This window comes from Anabas testudineus, chromosome 17 (assembly GCF_900324465.2).
Source record: "Anabas testudineus chromosome 17, fAnaTes1.2, whole genome shotgun sequence".
In the NCBI taxonomy this organism is placed as follows: Eukaryota; Metazoa; Chordata; class Actinopteri; order Anabantiformes; family Anabantidae; genus Anabas; species Anabas testudineus.
Window position 1 is genome coordinate 11394305 of NC_046626.1, and position 20451 is coordinate 11414755.

A 20451-nucleotide genomic window follows, 5' to 3' on the forward strand; every position below is an offset into this window, starting at 1 on the left:
CACTGTTTCAAAATCTGTGGTTTATCTGCCACTCTTATCAATGTAAATACTGTAAATATACAGTATTACACTGACTGTCATAGTGAACACTCAATAGCAAACAATTGTACTAGTACCATAATAAATAAAAATAGTGACTTTCCACATGAAATGTACAGAAAACACCCATATACACACACAGAAAACAGGCAGCAAGTCTGAATTACCACTTTTTTTGATAGTGAAATCAGCCAAAATAGAACTGGAGTGGATTTGTGCCCAGAGTCAAGTGATTAACATGGCTGCCAAAAATACTAGATTGCAAATAAATAATGAATGGGGAAAAAAGCCCTGGGCACCTGCAAACAAAAAAACTCGACAGGGCCATTTTGTCTGAACAAATTTTACCTGTAGAGCAAGAAACAGAGCCAAAGCCAGGATCCAGACTGTTGTGGGCACATTGGCCCTGCGATGCTGCTGTGTCATTGGCATGCTGAGAAGACACCTCACCACTCCTGTCCACTCACACCTGCGGAGGAGCGAGAAAGGTGCAAGAACAGAAAAGTTGGTTTCAGAGAAAAGAAAAAAGTCAGTGTATGTGTATGTCTGTGTTGCATGAAAGTGTCTGTACTGTAGCTGTTCATGTACCAACATGGAAACGTGTGTGTATGAGTCCCACAGCCATCAGCTCATCCTTTGTAAATGGCAAATTAATGCCTTTGATCTGCTGTAAAATAATTGGCTTTAGAAGAAAAAAAGGACACTCTTACAGAGATTATAGAAGTGGCTAAGTCCCTTTGAATGTATTTTACGGTGCAATACCAAATATTTGATCTTTCCACTAGGGAGCCATACAGAAATATTGCTCAGGGAGAGAGTTGATAGATGGAGTATTTCAGGAGAGACATGGTTTGAGTGATGCTGCTGTAATCCCCTCTCCACTGAGTGGGGAAGTGAGAACAGGGACACGCTGAAATAAAAGACGTACAGAGGAAAAAAACGATGTGGATCCTTCCAGCAGACTGTCACGTATCTGCACAGACACGGCAGTGTTGAGCTGAAATTAGCTTTAAAGGTGGTTGTTTAAAATATTAGCTTTTCACAACTGATTCAAGTGTGGGGACAGCTGGTTATACAAGACTGGAAAGCAATTATATCAGTGGTATCTATGTGTTCAAAGGTACTTTGTAGTAATTCCCTCGAGTTTTAACATGCTCATGCTTATGTATGTGGGCAGAGGATGGTTTAGAAGGAGGTAAAAATAAAAATAAAAACATGTCATAGATGAGCTTGTGTGTGGTCTGTACTCAAGAGCCTCTTTTATCACAACAATACATCTCGTGTTGGTGAAGCAGGCTGTTACTCTCAGCTGGTGCCTTTTGTGAGAGACAGATGGGAGTCTTCTTATCCCACCTAACTGGCTCTGGCTTTTCTTGTGATCATTTAGGGTGGAAATGTGGATATGTCAGCCTATTTGCACATAAATGAAAAACTGAGGAAAACCCAGCATGGGAGAACCATGTATCCTTTTAAACGTGTCTCATTGAGGGAAAATAAAAATTTCCCTCCCGCTCGAACGCAACAATAAAAGAAAATTTCAAGTTTAAAAAAGAATTAAAAGTATATTTGAGTGCACCTTGTGTGTACATCTACATCCACATGTGTATGTGTTTTGAACAGAAACTCATAAAGTACATTGACAGTACAGTATATCATAAAAGACCCAAAGGGGAAAGACAGACGGTCATATGTTACAATCTTCAACACACTTCACTTCACAGACAGTGTCACTAATGCTTTTAAAAATGACTTTGGCCTTGCTGGAATCGACTGCCAACCAATTCTACCCACCAAGCACTGAAAAGATGGAAAATCTTCTACTTTGAAACATTCCCTCAAGCATGCAGCTGCTGTCTGACATGACACGAGCCGTTTAACTGGCGAAGTCACCAAAGAAATGAGAAGCATGCAGATGATGGAGTGAGACGGACAAAGCCAACTGGAACCGTCTTGTTCACATCCATTAACTAAAGCAGCGTCCCTCTGGCTAGCTTCAATAAATGCCTAGGATGCATGCTTAAAAGATGTGATGATGATAAATGGTGGTACATGGAGGTTTGATTCACTTCCTGTAACAAGCACAATGGGAAACTAATCATTGTATTGTGTTTTATACGGCAGAGCAGCCAATACTGACTGATAAAACACAAACATCACTTAATCATTATTAACTATTCATTTCCAAATATTTTTGTACAAGTTCATAGATGTTCATCATTGACCTGGTGAGAACCGACAAACAGTTCTTGGGTGAAACTGGAAGTAGGCAACACACATATAATTCTTTCTTTCTTTTGTCTCAGAAATAATTTCTAAACGTGGTTATTCAGTTAAAGATGCAAGAGGTGTACTGAACAGATAAAGGAACAGCGAACATTGTTTGGTGGACAGACTATGTATTGTTGTCATTGTCTCTAAATATATTAAATATAGATCCAATATAGATGAAGAGTTAAAGAAGTGGTAGATGAACAGGAATGGAAATTTAAACTTCTAAAATTTAATAAGTGTTCTGCTGATGAGGAATTCATCAATAGCTCTACAACAGTAGTGGTGGGATTTTAACATCAACTATATTCTATATACAATATTTTTTAAAACTTCTGTACTGCAACACGCTCTCAGCTGATTCATGTCTTGTGCTCCAATTTTGAATGTTCTGTGGTTCAAAGATTAACCTACTGTAACATCTGGTCAAAGGTCAACATCTATACAGTTTGTTCAGTCATTTCACACTAATACATTTACTGTGATGTTGATTAACGTGCACCGTAAAATGAAAATCAGTAAATAAATACCACCTTGTGAAACTACAGTACATGTACCATGCGATGAAGGTGTCAGGCTTCCGTCTTCCTTTGAGACACATGCTCTACCAAATACAGACCTGTACATGAACACAACTCTATATATAGTTTTATACTGGCAGTGATTAAAGTTCTTTAGAGGTTCAAAGTCACAAGATTATACCTTAGTCACTGGGTCATGGTGCAGGCTGATGCCCACAAACATTTCCAGGCACAACGACAGGAGCTTTTTCATGGAGGCTCAATTAAGGACAGACCCACTCGTTCAGAGTGAAGAGAGTCAACATGCTTCAGGCTCTAAAAACCTGCTTAATTTACTCTCTATTTTCAAGAAGAGAAAACGTGTGCACTTCAACTTCCACAGGCGCCAACACAAATCTAATGGCGCTGATATATACGCCTTGTAATCTACAGTCCTCTCTCATACACACATAGTCTCACCCAAAGGAAAATATACACAGTGTGATGTATCAAGTGGATATTTTTTTCTTTTTAATAACAGTCCATCTGTCTTGATAGTAATTAGATCTGTCAACATGCAGCCTCTCAATTTCAAGATGCATTTTAAAAGTGTGTATACAAAAAAAAAAAAGAACAAAAAAAAAAACTAATTTAGGTGCATGGCTAGAGTGTGCACGTGTATGCGTTCACATCTCCTGTTTATATACAACTAAGTATTCTGGGCGTGTAGAAAAATATAAATTTAATGACTTTCAGAGTGCTCTGAAACAATGCTGTCACTTTATGTATTACCTGGTGATTTTCTTGTGAGAAATTGGATGACTTCACCCCCCTGTGAGGCTGAAATGAAACTGCCTGTTCCAATTATAATAAAAACCATCAGGGTACTTTATGCAATGTCACAAAAGAAAAGGTAAGACACTAAAGCTCATACAAAAGAGGCCACTCTGCAAAATACCCCAACTGTAAAATGAATCACAAAAACCAGCATGGCTAAAGGTAAAAGAAAAAAAAAAAACACACTTTGATCTTGTCTTTCTAACATTTTTTTCATCTTCGTTAGATTGCATTTCTCTGAGGTGAGCTTTTGATTTTTTTTGGTCCTCAGTCTCTCACATATCGTGTCTCTTTCATCCACAATGTGGTTTATGGCCCAGTGAGTCAATTCGAAAAGAGAATTGAATTTAAAAATGCACACCATAATTATACTGAGATATTAATCCAGTGTTTTGTCATGTGGATGATTCAAAGAGTCCTTCATTACATATAAGAGGTAGAGATTTGGAGATGGATTTTGGCAGCCCAACCACTAAACCGTATATACTAGAAAGGAATGAGAAATAACTAAGGTTAAAACATAGAGTACAATGTAATATGAAGTAAAACAATCATGTATGTTCCACATATGATATTTATGATGTCCAGCAAAAAAAAAATAATCATGTCATACATATCATGGATGGACAAAATCCTGGTACAGTATATCTTGAACACTGAAACATAATAACTACTGAGATTGCTTCCTTTTCCCTAATGCCCCCAGAGTCAAAGACATACAGCCTAATATCATAACATTAGTATGGAAACTCTCACAAATATTCTCCAAATGAACAGTGTGCATGTACACACACACACACACACACACACACACACACACACACAGCCCATTGACTATAAATGATACATGCACGCACAAGGCAAGAGGAAAATCAAGTGATTTAGTCAAGTGGAAAATATACATCAGTTTTAAAATTTACACCTTTCCACATTTATCTGGATGGTAGAGCTGTATTCCATAATAAATCTGACATTAGAATAAAAGGAGAGACAAACTGATTAACTAGATGAAGACCCTGTTTACACTTAGTTGTAAGGTTTTAAAGAGCTTGCAGAGGTGGCCTGAGACAGATTCGGCCACTAAAAGCTACTGAGTCCCAGACACAGACGTTACAGGAAAACACGTCATCAGTACAGAACGTGGTTGTTGCTTCAGTGATCCTGCCACCTTCAGTCCAATAGCAGGCTAGGCGCATATGGCGCTTGGGGACGCTATCATATGTAATTAAAAGTAAAGCAGCAATAACAAAAACGGAACACATGCTTGAGACGCATGTATATGAACAGGTGTGATTCAAATGCCGAAGACTTTTGTTTTTGAAGTTTGAGTGTGAACAGGGTCCTCTAAACAAGACCTGCCCAAGTAAGAAATTCATTCAGTTTTTCCTTGTCTGTTGCCTTTTGTTCAATAAAACAATGTTTATTAAGTAATGAAACCATTACAAGTCCAGCACACGGTTCAGTTGTGATTAGTCAATTACGCTCTTTCCACTTAGCACTATTTCAGCAGCTCTGAATGATACAGAAATTGTTTTTAACACAGTGCTTTGGCAATACTGATCATTTATTTACTGATCATGGTCCTGGATCTGTAACATAGCCTGAACTTGCTGTTAGCTTCATTCTCTATTCCCTTGTCCGTATTCACCGACACGATGTCTGCTCAGGCACAAAAAGACAATGTTAATGAACTTGGCTATAGTACAGTGTGCTCTGTAGACTAGGACCCATTAAATGTACTCCAACAACATGAAGAGCTGTTTCTGTGATGCACCAGTTAGGCATCATGTTCCAAACCAGGACTGTTTGGCATTTTGGCTACTCACTATGGATTTTTACAAAGGATGTCATCACAATTAGGCAGTCTGATGCACATTTCACTTTAGGGATTACTGGGATTTTTATTTACACACACCAGATCAAAGCTCACAGACATTTTGCACTGTTTTGTTGCTTTATCAAGCAATTCTTGTGCTTAAATGCAAAGTATTTCTTTTTTATCCTTTTTTGTGGATTTACATAAGCCTATTCAACCTTGATATACCTCAGTAAACACTTCATTAGATATCAATAGCTAGCAGTGGGTAGGACTTCCCCTGACAACAGCCAAATTCTTTAAGGCATGAATATAACAAGCAGCTGGTGATACTTATTAGGATTTAAGTCTATTTAAAATCTATAATCTATCAGGTTTCTGTTTCGCTGTCCACTGTCTTGCCTTACAACATCAGCTCTGTGGAGACAATGGCTGTCATGTTCCCTAAATCATCTAAAGATGATTCACTAAGCTTTTATTTCCCTACTTGTCTCTGCTTCCTGGCTGTTTTCCTGTGGCCTTTACATTAACAGCTTTATTTGTGCAGACAGTAAAGTCTATACATTGCACCTCTCGTCTGGCAACAACAGCAGCTCCGCTTAGAATCACACATCTTGCGGATTTTAATATTTAGTTAAGTGTGTAACTGAACCTCTTGACCCTGTCTGCATACTTAATGTGTTTGGCTGCTGTCACATTATTCACTCCATTTAAAATGCTGGCAGTCCGAGTTATTGTGAAAGTTAACCTAATAAAGTAACAACAGACTGTGTGCCTCTCAAGCAGGATAAATGTAGTTCTTCCAACTTGTTGTGAATGTCACTTGATTCTTTGTGGTCAATGCAGATGCATGGTCCAAAGGTGATAAGACAGCAATTCACTTGTTTAAAACAGATGAACTACAACGTGTTAGTTCATCTCTGAATTTTTAATGATCTCCTTAACTTTTTTAACCAAAATAGAGCAAAGAAGTGTACAACTTTTATTTTTTGTAATTCTTGTGACGAGGCTACATGTTGCTGTGCAGCTTGTTCTTAAGTTTTCATTGGAGGTGTGAAGTTGTCTTTCATGGCCCAACCAAAACATGACAGGCTGTTATTACCACAACAGAACCAACAGCTGCTGTGAGCACTAGGACGAGTGAAAAGAGCCATGACTTGTGGGAGTGTATTGTGCTTGTAGCTCTTCAGTGAAGTAGAGTGGATGGCAAAATTCACAGTGGGTCATAATGTTTCCATTCCCATAGGTTTTCTCTCATTATGTGCTGTGTGTACAGTAATTTACACCTGGCAGAGCAGCTTCAGGTACATGTGTAAACACGCTGTTACCACTCTCTGCACCACTAGTGTAAATAACATAGAAAAGTTTAGCCTGGAATTTGTGAAATTGGCAGGATTAAGTATTAGCTAAATAAAAAACACAAGGGAAAAGCCCAAGGCAGGAAAAGAAAACGTGCACAGACAAAAGAAATTACATAGATAACACACAAAAAGGGGCGTGAGTAAAATTATTACACAGATTGAGAGATACAAAACAGAAAGCTGCAGAAAAAAAGCTAAACAAGTTTCTCTCATCTAGCCAGGTGTGTCATGCATTGAGAAGCAGCCACTGAATGTTTCTCTTCCTACACACTGCTCATGATCACAGCCCCTCTCCGAATTAATGTGAGTGTAGGTGTGTGTAGCTGTGTGTTCTTACAGTTAGGGAACCACAGGAGATTAACATCCCCATTGGATTATGTAAGGTATATGCACTGGAAAGCATCATTAACTCTCACAGTGTGTATGTGTCTCTTTCCATGGCCATGGGGCTTTTTAGACTGTTGCCTACCGACTAAGTGCCTGCTGTCTGCCCTGTAGACATATGTCTCAATCTGCGCATGTGGTCTCTTTCCTCTCTGTGGCCCTTGGGGCTAAGCGGTAACAAATAAGTCAGCCTTGGGAGCAGTTCACTGGCACCATGGCTTTATGAGTCGAGGAGGAGAACAGTGAAAACGTTTATAAAGCAATCACCGTCTGTAATCCAGCTGCAATTGTAATCTCCAGCGCCTCTCCAGCTGCTGAGACACAGTCACTCAGTGACACAGTAATCATGAGCAGTCAGAGTGAAGTGCTGTTTCTGATTTAAAATGCTGCAGACTGGATGTTGATCTCAGGCCTGAACTGGTACCAGGGGACAGAAAACATCCATCTGTTGAAATCTTGTCAGCGTCACACTACTGTGTCATAATGTGGAGTCAGGAGAGGAGAGAGCGGCCAAGTGGACAATTTTCTGCCACACTCAACTTTCTCTTCCTCATGATTTTATTCACCTTTCAGAAAATCACCTTTGCTCTCTTGCTGGTCCATTTTCTCCTATTTGCAGCTCTTATTTTTCATTATCTCTAGATGTCATTTTCATCTCCTTTTATCTCTCTGACAGAGTTTTCATTTTCGCTCTTTCTCTGAGGATTTCCTTTATCCCTAAAAGTCATTTCTGCACTCTGCACAGTAAATCTGTTCTTCTAGAGATGTGCTCTATAATGATGTATCTGAGGCTGATTCACAGACTGAAAACCACATACAGTAGAGATGGAAAGACAGAATTTTCCGTCTGCTACGTTCATTGCTTTCTCTCTGTCCTTCTGTGCCAACAGCCCTGTTATCCCCTCCTGCCTCGCCCTATGGAAGTAAAGCCATAACCTCCATTTGCACAGGTTAATGCGCAGCCACCTCAACATGAACACAAAACCAATAGCAGGCCTCCTTGCGTGGGTGATCGCTCACTCTCTCTCCCGCATCTCTTGTGTTCCTCGATTCCTTCTCCGTCCCTGCTTCTCTTTTTAGCTCTCTGTCTCTCTCTCTCTCAATCTTTCCCTCGCTCTCTCCACCTTGTAAATTGGACTCTGGTAACATTACAATGCTTTTCTCATTATTCCCATCACTCTGGCCAAATTGCCTTGTCTTTCAGGACCATTGGGCTCTGTTCATTGGCTGCTCCCATAACCGCAGGGCTGCACAAGTCTTTTGCTCTGTCTCAGGGCAGCTCCAGAGCAAAGATGGGACCAAGAAATGGAATCCATTCCACAGAAAATAAAACGACCTCGGGCCACTGATGGCGACTCACTCCATGCTGCAAACAGCAACCAATTTATCAAGAAAGATGTAAACGAATACGCACAAGAGGAGCTGAGATAACATGCAGTAAAGATGTGCTAGACAGTGCTCAGTCTTCTAAAAGTATTTCTCTTTTAATGTGTGACTCTAATTCAATCTTTATTACATCTTCACTACTTAATTCTGTCAATTAGTGAGTGCAGCTAAATTGGGTACTGAAATAAAGATTCCCATATTCCCAGATTACATTAAACATGACAGATCTAAGTTGAGTTAAATCACCTAAAGTTCTGTCATCAGTTAAGCAAGTGACCAATAAAGCAGACGCGGGGCATGTGGAATCCTGCCAAGATTTCTATTTTGAAAGGTAAAGGTGTTAGATAAGCATCTTAAATAACTGTCATCTGCAGTCACAGTCTGTAGAAGATGATATGTGCAACCAATTAAAAGAAGCTTGTCACTTAATGTCATTTTCACCTGTATAGTTAGTGTCACAGACTGCAGTATGCAATCTGTGCGTTACTTCATTAAAGTGTACACTACTGTTTCCTTCATACATTATAAGTAAAGTCACTTGACCATATGCTACAAGATTTACATCGTACATGGTGCTCAAAACTCACAAAAGAAATAAAAAGGTCTAAGTTTATGATGATCATAAAAGTTTTTCTTTAAGTATTTGGACGCTGCCTTGATTAAATTTGTATCCGTCTTTGATTTGGCCTCAGACTCTCAGACTCAGTTCAGATCATCTTTCCTGCATCTCCAGTTTAGCATCTGTGGAAGTCTTATTGATCTCATTACACACTTTAATTTCTTATTTGAAACATGTGATGATACAAACTGTAATTACAGATACACACTGTCAAAAATAAAAAAGGGAGCAGATGGAACACAGGACACATTCAGACAAGCAGTACAAGAAGAAAAGCACTGAGTCAAAACTCTGAGTCAAAAGAATGATTGAGATAAAAAGACTACCGGAGGGTAGAGACAGAAAGTGGATGAGAGAGATCTAGAAAAAGAGCAAAGAAGACAGAGCGAGTGAGGCAGACAGAAAGGTGGATGAAAGAGCATGAGGGGACAGTAAAAAATTTAGAGTGGAGGTAAATGCTTTAGTCCTTTTGAGTTCACCCAGCTATGAGTCAGGACCAGTTGAATAGATTTCTCTCTCTCACTGTCTGCTGCAGCTGAATACCCACTGCTTTTCTATTCTCTTCTGACACAATACATGGCTTTTAGCAAACTCATTTTCCATTTCAGAGCTGCCTGCTGGTCATTTTAAAGTGAACAAAAAATAAATAAATAAATAAAAATACAAAAGTCGTAGTAGACTAAACCAAAAGTTGCCGTGAATTTAAATTACATTCAATGCAGACCAAAACAAACAAAAATGTAGATCGTGTCTGTTTTACTTCTCACAGTTATCCACTGTTTTGTCTAATTCTTTAGTATTTATGTTTTTTTTTTGTGTACCAGGTGCACCCACAGCACACAAGATTTTTAGAAAGCAGTACTATTTTTCATTTTGCCTCTTCTCAATATGGTGCCTGCATAAAACACATCAAACAGCCTGTCTGAGTTTGACATGTGTTTGTAGTCCTCCGCCTCCCTCCCCCTTCCTTTCTCTCAATTCTCTTCCCCTATCTTTTTGCTCAGGCGTGACCTAAAACAAAAAACGGGACAAAAAACTTCAAAAACCTGTCACCTCATGAGCTGCTGTTGTCTGTTGGTTCCTTTCCCTCCTTTTCTAGCAAGCCATCTCCCTCCTTTCATCTTACTTGTTCAAAGGCTTCAGTTTCCTGTGGGACAGAAGTGACAACGTATTCTCCTGTACCTTTCATATTCAGTAAATAAGGGGGAAAAGTCATCCTCCTCCCACCTGTGCCATCTATTTTTCTTCTGTCTTCTATGATTTAAAAGTGGGTTGAAATGACACGCAAAATGCAGCAACAATCCAGTACCATAAGCTGTGCCGAGATGATAAAGCGGCTACGAGGGATCAAAAGGATTGACGTGTTCTTCTGTTGCTGCTGCCTGTTCAATGCCACGACAGTGAGGGAAGAAGTTCTCCCGGCGTTCAGAAGGGATTGCATTCAATTAACAAATAAACAGCTCAATGGCAAAGAACCACATTAGGTGGCATTATGTTTTACTGACAAGAATTATTATGGGTATTGGCTCGTGTTAGTGGTGACATTATCTCGTTTTCATAAAACACGTTACTATGTTCTCATTGAAAATGGGAAACACAAACCGACACACATACAATGTAGAGATAATAATGACCACGTTTCACACATGTTGAAACGTGGTGGTTACATATAATGTTTGCCAAACATTTTTAAATCACAGTTTATCCCAGCAGCGTTAGATTGCTTGCACCTATATTACCGACTGAGGTCAGATTGAGTTAGAGTGTAAAACATAATTTATTGATCTAGCTATGATTAAACTTGTAAGACGTTTATTCTTGATTAAACTTGAGACTGTTTGGAAAGAAACAGTGAGACAGAGATTGGTCAGATTTGCACTAGCGAGTGGATATGAAGCCTTTTAATCCATTAAATGTAGACAAATGATTGCTGATTACTCAAGTCAACAATTGTACGAGGGCTACACACACGAGCACTATTGGCCATGCTCAGGTACAAATCTGTAGGTTTGGCTTGTTTAAAAGAGCTGTGATTTACTAAATTTCCTTTAAACATAAAAATATCAAGAATTGGTCCATCTTAAATGGAGGACTTAACCTAAGAAAGCTTGCTCAATGAAGGACTCATCCAGAAATGTTTTTCATTACCTTGAAGACACGTCCTGGACTAGCGCCTTGCATTTGAGCTTTTAAGCCCTTATGAGCCCAGACACAGCTTGAGATCCTGAGGCAGCACTACTTCGGTCATTTCACAGTCTAGACAGACGACTATGGATTATCACGCTTTCTCCATCACAGCCCCTCCAGACTCTTTGAACAACCTGTCTGATGAGATCAAGCCAAATTCTTTAAAAACTTACTTTGAGGATGGCAATTTTGTGAACTGCAGTATGTTGGTCTGTGCCTGGTTCAGTTGTTGCTTTGACAGCTTTGTGCTTTTGTAATTGAGAAATAGTGTGCTTTGGTGCAACTTGCTTTGATGTCCTTTGTTTTGCTTGAAAGGTAAAAATACTTTTTCTCTACTATAAGAACAACCTGCACACAGGGAAATGCTCTGATAAAGTGTGTTCATTCTTGCCATCACGTGAGAAAGTTAACTTAATCAAATTATGATTTCTTTTTGTAGCTATATACAATATACAGTACATCCTTTTGCCATTGTTATTATTATACTGTAGTTTCTATGTTCTAAGTCCAGACAGCAAGAAGACAACTGTATGTGGCATTGTGTTTACAGATTCTGAAAGCTATGATTCTACGACCAGTTCTTACTGCACCTGACCATTGCACAGTAAAGAAAAGCTCTCCAGCATCACAGTCATATTTTAAAGAAAGAAAGAAGTTCAGGTTCTTAAGAGGTTGGGTCAGACTGTTAAGACATACAGTATTGATCTAGCTAACACAGGGTCAAATTGGAGAAGCTTCCAGTACAGAGAGGTAAGGTCAGAAGGAATGGGTTATCTCGGCTACATCTCTGTACCAGGACATCAGATGGAGATGCTATCAGTTCCAGGAATAGCTTGGTGAGGAGAAGATACAAAGGTCCAGTTCATTAGCAGAGAGGCTGTCACAGTGACAGACTGCTCTGTTTTCTGCAGCAAAGTCTTAACCAAGCAAAAGTAGAAATAGAATAAAATCTCACCAGAGAGGGAACAGCTATAAATAAAAAGCATAATTTAAAGGGCAGTTCTTGTTTCCGAGTGTTACTTAGATTTTTCATAGGAATTAAACTAGTTCAGGGAATTTTGTGAAGAAGTGGGCAGCATACTTTGGTTACATTACAGTAAATTCTTAAATAAAAACACTGCAATATTAATACAGTAGATTATAATAGTTAATTTAAAACGGAACAGTAGTATTACAATATATTGTGTGGTTACAAGGGAGAGATTATTTTGGTAACAAACTATTTAATATAAAAAATGTTGTGATGCTGCTAAACAAATTTGCTCATAGTGCTAATAAAAGCTGACAGAAGGTGCCTCAGGGGTTAACTTCACCAAGAGAACATACATCTTTTAGCCTATAATAGCTACTGTCAGCTGGTTCATTAAAAGCTTTTAACTCCAACAATCAGTAGACATCAATATTAACAAATTATGTTTTAGCATACCATATTATAAAGACTTGAAACCGTCAGGGAACCTTAAGATCTCTCAATTTAACTATTGACATTTATTAATTATATCATTTAACCTCTGACTAACTAAAAAGGAGTGAAAACCAAGCTTTGCTTTACAATGTCATGAATAATGGGAGGTTAAAAAACAGCAGGAACAAATAATAATCCATCATATCCCAAACCTGTCACAGGCATCACTGACACAAACGTCAGTGAAACGCTGACATCTGAACTCCCCAGATATATAGGGTATAATCTGACTTCTGTCAGTGGGAGCTGAAGGAATTTCACATTCAAAGATTTTTAAAAAGTTCTCCAGGGTCTTTCTGTCTTTACGTTGCAGCGTACAGTCTTCTGTTACGTTATGTTTCATTCGATTTCCTCAAAATGTTTACTCCCCGCAGTAAAGACACACTCCCACACTGCAGTCACAAATGTAGCAGTTTGACTGTGTGACAGTACAGTCTCTACTCACTATGTTTGGATGTCACAACGATTTACACACTGGTGTTGCATTCTCGACTGTTTTTTAAATGTTAAATCCATTTCCACTGCGAATTCCTGAGTCCTGTCAAACTGCTCAGATGTCTGATCAGATGCATTTAGACAAGACTGTGTAGAATGCCCCTCTTTAGAATAAGGTTATGTGTTTGCTGCTACTCTTCTGGATGCACCCCTCTCTCCTGGTGCTGCTGCCATTATCAGGACTGACACAGGCACACAGACCATAATCCCCATTGATTAGAAACCTGTGATCAAAGGCTTCCACTGCTGTCACTCTCACCTCCTGTCTCCACTCTGCTAATGCTACTTCTTTTTTTGCACTGGCTTTCTCTGTCTTTCTTAGTCCTTACTCACAGTATCCGCATGAATGTTTATGTTTCTGTATGTTTCTCTCACATTAAACGTTTTATTCTGCTAATAACCAGAAACTAAGCTCTATCCGGACATCCAGAAAAATAAAAGAATCATTCTAAAAGTAATTTTCTTCTGCATGTTTGACCACATGATGTTTAGTAGTTAAGCAGATTCCAAGTCATGGCTGGTGCTGCTGGAGTGTCGTCTTCTCATGTTTACTGTCTGCAGAATTGATAAAAGCATTTAATCAGTGGAAAGGTTTGTATTAGATCAACAGGCAGTCATCCTATCACTCTTTCTCTCTCGCTTTGCTTTCTGCCCTCAGCTTTACTCTCTCTACCTGCAATTCCTTTTTCTCTTTCTGTTGCTTGATGCTCTCAGAGTAGTCCATTGATATGATGAAGATGTTGAAACCCAGCAGCTTCCCTTGTTCACTACAATACTAGATCATTATCTGTGGAAAACTAATCCAGGAATATATTTGCAGACATATCACAGCAAAAGAATATGGTGATTGCTGTTACACTCATATACTCTATTTAAGACCAAACCCCTCAAATAACATATGTTTATCTTATTTAAGCAAATTGGAGCAATAAAGACAGAGATACTTATTGTAAAGCACAACCCAGTCTCTTCCATCTGCTAATCAGCTGTTTGAATTGGTTAGTTTTGCAGCAAGCCGCACAGTTTCAAAAGGAATCAAGGTAACTGGCTCCTTTTTATTTCAGAAATAAACCAAACGTCTGGATCCACCACTTCAAAAACATGGATCCACCAGAGACACACAAGGTACAACCCAGCTGGCAAGCAAGGAAAACAGGACTACACCGTTTGTCTGCCACTGGTAAACAAATACTGAATTAAGAAAACAAACAATTGATTCATTGGAAAAGATGAAGTGACAAATAGATTTTTGGCAAGTGAGATCATCATGTAATGCTTTCATCTAGACTAAGTTAGTTTAGTTTGCCAACAATTCATGCTGTTTGCTGATTTTAATAGGTTTATTGTGATTTATATTTTAGTGTTTTTAGTCTGACTGATATTCTCTCATCAAACTATCTCCGTCTGCTCACATATGTATCTTGCATGCTCTTTCTCTCTGGCTACCAACTTGCTGCATACAAACACCACTTTAATATTGAGATTTTCATGCTAAGAGAGTCACTACATTACATTTTTCTTATGGATTAAGTTTGTTAACCACCTATATTATAATTTCATTGCATGCTCACATGTTGACTTGCATGTTAATAAATTGTGGTGTTTATATGACAAAATTTAAGTTGTCATAAGTTAGCTATGAGACTGATTATAAAACTGATTTTGAGACGTATTACCTTATTTTGGTACTCTGTACTGTATTAAACATAGAATAACATGCAAAACAATACGCTGACACTATACTATTTTAAGTTGTGGTTTTATAAAATTTATTTTTTAATTATTTTTGTATTATTAATTGTTGTTAATTGTTATTGTATTACTGTAGCAGCACTGGATTAATATGTACACCACTGCCACAATAACTGTAAGAAATATTGTTCATGGAGCATTAACTCAGAGCTTTTCATGTAATCCTGTTTATACAGCTAAAAGCTTTATTTTCAATAGTGTTGATATTTTTATTGGAAAAATGATCATCACACCTGGTGATCTGGTGTTTAAAACTAAAATCTGTGTGGAATATCTTACCAGCCCAATGTGTAAATAAGCACAGCAGGTCATGTACCAATTTTTTCAGGTCCTATGGCTGAAAAAGTAATTAAGTGATGAAGACATCCAAGCTGTTTAACCTGTGTGTAATTAGGCAGAGAAGTATATTCCAAAATCTCCCAGAGCAGCGCTTGGATGACTTTAGATACTGTTGTAGTAGTAACAGCCACAACCAGCTCAAACAAACACAACTGTTCTTTCTTTCTGATAGCGGGTATCCTGTGCAAGTGGACACGGTTCCTATATTTTGTGCCAACACGCACATGTAAAAAGGTTTATTACTTCTACACGCTACATAACAGACTATACAGAGAACTATACAGAAAGCAACACTTAGTACAAAGTTCTTCTTCACTTCATATAGTCTTATAGTGGGTTGGGTGATACACTCCGACTGTGAAAAGGAAAAATCCTGGTCACAAAATAAAATTAATTTTAAATAGTCTGGGACAAAATTCTGACAAAGAATGACTATACTATGATTTACGTCTACTAACAAACCAATCAGTATCCCACATGAAAAGACACACAGAACAATATGACAGTTAATAGAAACTATAGTGGCATAGATTGATCACACATGCTGACGACATTTATTGTTGTATACTGACATGAGTCGTAGCCTACATTCAGTAGGCATTACCATCATACAATTACACACATTAGACATTGTACCCAAGTCTATTAGATCCATTTCACACAGTGTGGCTTACAATAACCTCATGAGATAGCAGAAACCTAAGTCTGTAGCTGTCTTTGAGAAACTTTAGTCTAATTGGAGCTTGAAGATTTATCCAATGTACTGGTATAACAAAGATGATACCTGTTTGTAATAGTCATAAAGTGGATAAGAGGACTGATCAAAAACAAAAATTTAAGAAAAAACTTCAAGATAGCATCTTACAACATAAAAAGCTGAATACATGCTCTGTCAGATCAGGTACTCATTTGATAGTTCTTAGTTTTAGTTTAATGCTAATCCTCACTCCAGACAGACTCGGTTGTGTGTGCACGTGTGTTTATGTGTCTAGCATGTGATATAGAGGTGACAATTCATTTGTGTTCTTATTAGAAAGCCAGTTATGGTGATGAATATATACATGGAAATTAGCCCAAGATGAGGGCTAATTGTCTGATTAGATGTGCTTCAGGTTGATAGATGCACAATAAGCCCATGCACATAAAACAGTCATTAAGGAACATTAGACCATTAAATTGAACATTACAATATAGCCAGAGGGAAAAATATGGATGTTCATTAATATGTCTCTACACGTAGGCGTGTGTGTGTCTGTGTGTGTGTGTCTGTGTGTGTCTGTGTGCACAGTACCTTTTCTTTGAGCACTTTGTTCTCTTGTTGCCAGTCTCTCTCTGACTCCGCACCTGTCCAGGAGAGGAGAGAGAAGAAATTAGCATTACACCAATTACACATTTGAACTGCTTTCTCCAGCTCAGCATTCCCTAGAAATGATTTGAAATGCAAATTGCTTGGAGGTGAAGATTCACATGCTGTAGCACCTATAACATGGTAGAGGTGTTTTGTACCTCCACACAGTATGTAAAACTAACTGAGGTGTAGAAAACCCACAGGTAGAAACATACATATATACGCAAACAAAAGCAAAAACATACAAGCAAGAGTGCAAACACAAGCTCCCAGAGGCAGAAATGTCCATTTTCCTCTGCTGAGGAAGAACAGGAACACATCGAGCTCTTTCCATCAGCATAGAAAAAGTACTGATTCGCTTTCATCGTGTCATGTGCTGCTGTGGGTTCAGTTTTTTTTTTTTTTTTCTTTTTTTTTGCAGCAAACTCCTGAGGCACATTTACTCGACCAGACACAGACACACACACACAACTGACGCAACCACAAAACCAAGTCCTGTTTACTCTTGAGGGTATCTTGTTCACCCTCTGAGAGATGAAATGACATGCTTTGCTGGCCAGGTTGTTTTCAGCTCCATGGAATTGCAAATTCTCAGAAATTGGTGTCACTTTCACTTGGGTTTTCTCTGGCAAAGAATGTTGATCAAACAAACAAAAAATCTGGGCTCCATTGTCAGTTTTAGTTTTAGTCAGTTAATGTAGTAAGACGGTTTCATCAAAGAGAAATCGACAAGTAAAAAAATGTATATATCACTACAAGTGTGATACTTTATATGCTGTTTGAGGTCCCTAAATGTTTTATTTAATGCAATTTCAATTCAATGTATTGTAATTATTACATCTACTTATCATTCCATAACTGGGAATGCAGCAAGTGGATATGTGGACACTAGTCCACCCCGACATTAAAACTGCCAGGTTAAAATTGTGGCTGATGATTAAATGTTAAACTAAAGTCAGAAAAACTAGACTTATGCGAAAGATGAGAAAGATTCATGGCACAGACAGATCGCATTTACACGTTCAAATTTGATTAATGTATTATTGCATTGTTGGTGTGTTATTGGGTGTTTCAAGTAAAAATAACAAATCAACAATCATGGTTGCTGTAAAGGGAACAATCACTGTTGAAAGGAAACTGGTTCAAGACATACAGTTTGTTAATAAAACTGTTGTCAAAAAAGTTCTTCAGTGCAATGCTGGTAACAACATCTGCCTTTGTTCCTGACAACACCCGTAATTTATATAAAAGATACAGGTGTCTGTGAAGTTAGCATAAACATTAACGTGTATCAAACATGATCTTTAAATATGAATAAACAAAACGTGTAATTTTTCTTGTCGTGTGTTAAATCACATTGTAGTAAAAACTTGCACCATGTGCTTTAGAATGAAATATTGCTTTGAGCTTTTTCACAAGATTAGTGTTATCAGCTTTCCCACACTTAACTGATTTGGAAGATTTCAAAAAATTTTTCAAATGACCCGTTGTATTTCTTCTGCAGGCAAAAGCCTTTGTGAGTATTTGAAATACTTACTTACTTACTATATGGAAATGCATGCATGGAAAGGACTCCCTAAACCATATTCTACAGTAATTCACTCTTACATCTACGGAGAGGAGAAAGTTACAAATAATCCTCTTTCCTTCCTCAGATGCCTTTGTAGTTGTGAGAGCAACACAGAGGAATGTTTTTGAATATAAATCATATTGTATTCCAGCAGTTTATTTGCTGGCCTAGCAACAATCAGAAATGCTATAATGGCAAAAAATCTGAGAATAAAAAATGTAAGGCAACAAAAATTAATGTGCATAATATTTAATTTGCATTCCAGCATCATAGTTTGGGTCTATCTGAACAGGAGCGGAAAGTTGAAGAAGAAAGTGGGCTGGGAATGGTTTCCTAGAAGTGTATTGTTTTTATAACACAGGAATTGGGAGTGGAAATCATCATGTTTGTATAACAATCTCCTCAAGTATTTGGATTCACAGTTCACACAGTATGTTGTGGAGGAGGAGGCTAAATGGATTTATTGTCCCTTGCTTGTTGACTTGTTTCACAGCTCCCATCTGCTTTTGTTTGATGACCATTCTTATGAGCAGTGGGTTTAATTTAATCAAAGATGAAAAGAACTGACAGCTAAAGCACTCAGTGGAGAGCGACATATGGCAAAAGTATTTTGTTTAATTTGCATAGCAGTGAGGTGGAACTGAATGTGACTAATATTGACTTTAACTTTATTTTAAATTTACATTCACATGAAGCATTTTTTGACTTGCAAACAATGTCCTTGGATAAATGTTTTTTTTTCTTTTTAATTGTAGAGTTCCAAAATGACAAGAAGCGTCACACTGATTTTTACTTCTTTACTTCTAAGCAAAACTTTACCAGTGATATTTTGAATGTCTGAGGTTCCACAAAACCAAGTAAGTTTTATTTGTAAAAAATAACTCAAAAACTCAAAATCGAACCACCAATCTTTGGGTTTATGTTGGATGGTAGATACTGAAAAATATTTTGGCAAAGGACTTGTTGTTCCCCCTCTGTCCATCAGCCAGTCCATAATTTTTGTTAACAGAAGCACTGTAGAGTTGTGATATGTACAGTTTTATCTGTCATCTGTCTTTTGCCTGTAGTGACAGAGCCAAAATAGACTTAACAGAGACTGTGACTGAGAGATTTAAGAAGGAATCTGATGGCTGTAGAGCTGAACAAATGTAGTTATTTTACCAAACTATAAGAATATGAACAGTATCTAATATGATACTATGATCCAATAGCATTTGTCCATAATTACAAACAGATTCAAGTAGATTCAGTCAATTGGCTCTGTGGTTCCAAACATTCTAAGAAACAGAGAGATCTGAAAAACAAATATCTTTTTTTAATGTGCACATAAATCTAAAATCACAAAGCACTTAATGTATATTACAGTCCATATTCGTAAACCTTGACATAATTCTATACCAAAGCTGCTAGTGCGACTGCATAAATCATATTGCCTTATTGAATTGGGGAAGTATGAAATATCTCACATGATAGATAGTTCGTATTTAGGCAGGGTGGCACACAGAAACTAGAATTCTATTGTGTGCGAGTCTGTGGAAAAAGGAAAAAAACACAATGAGAGACACAGACAACCAGAAAGGCATCCTCTCTCTCTCACACACGTACATTTCTGTATGTCAGTCAGTGTGAGGACACTCAATCACATAATTCATTCCCTATCCCCCTACTGTCACGTAGGCCATGTTAATCTACACTGTTTCAACTTTTAATTTTGCACGTATGCTGCCCTACCCTAACCCTAACCATTACAACTAACCTGAACTTAAACTTAGCCAAACCTAATTCTAATCCTAACTCTAAAACAAAGTCTTAACACCTAAATAGCTCTTTAAACACCCGTCTCATTGTGAGGACTGTCTAAAATGTCCTCTCTTTGTAAAAATGTCCTCAGTCCAATGGTTAAAAATTATGCTGGTCCTCACAATGATAGCCATACAAACAGCCACACACACACACACACACACTTCTACTCAACAGTGAGTTTGGCTCTCGTGTGAATCAGGCTCGTCTCTCAGTGTGCAATTTTTTTTTTTTTATCAGTGGACGATCCCATTTCCGTTGTGTTGATGCAGCAGATGGATTCCA

General features: G+C 38.0%; 1 protein-coding gene across 1 annotated transcript in view; it reads right to left on the bottom strand.

Annotated features, from left to right (window-relative positions):
- tnr (tenascin R (restrictin, janusin)) overlaps positions 1–20451 on the bottom strand; it is a 143167-nt gene that overhangs the window by 61888 nt on the left and 60828 nt on the right. Inside the window, exons 3-4 of the mRNA XM_026373752.2 lie at positions 16740–16792; positions 388–508 (exon numbers count right to left, since the gene is read on the bottom strand). Of these exons, the coding sequence (XP_026229537.1) occupies positions 388–471 (84 nt within the window). The 5' untranslated portion in view covers positions 472–508; positions 16740–16792. The remainder of the gene's footprint in view (positions 1–387; positions 509–16739; positions 16793–20451) is intronic.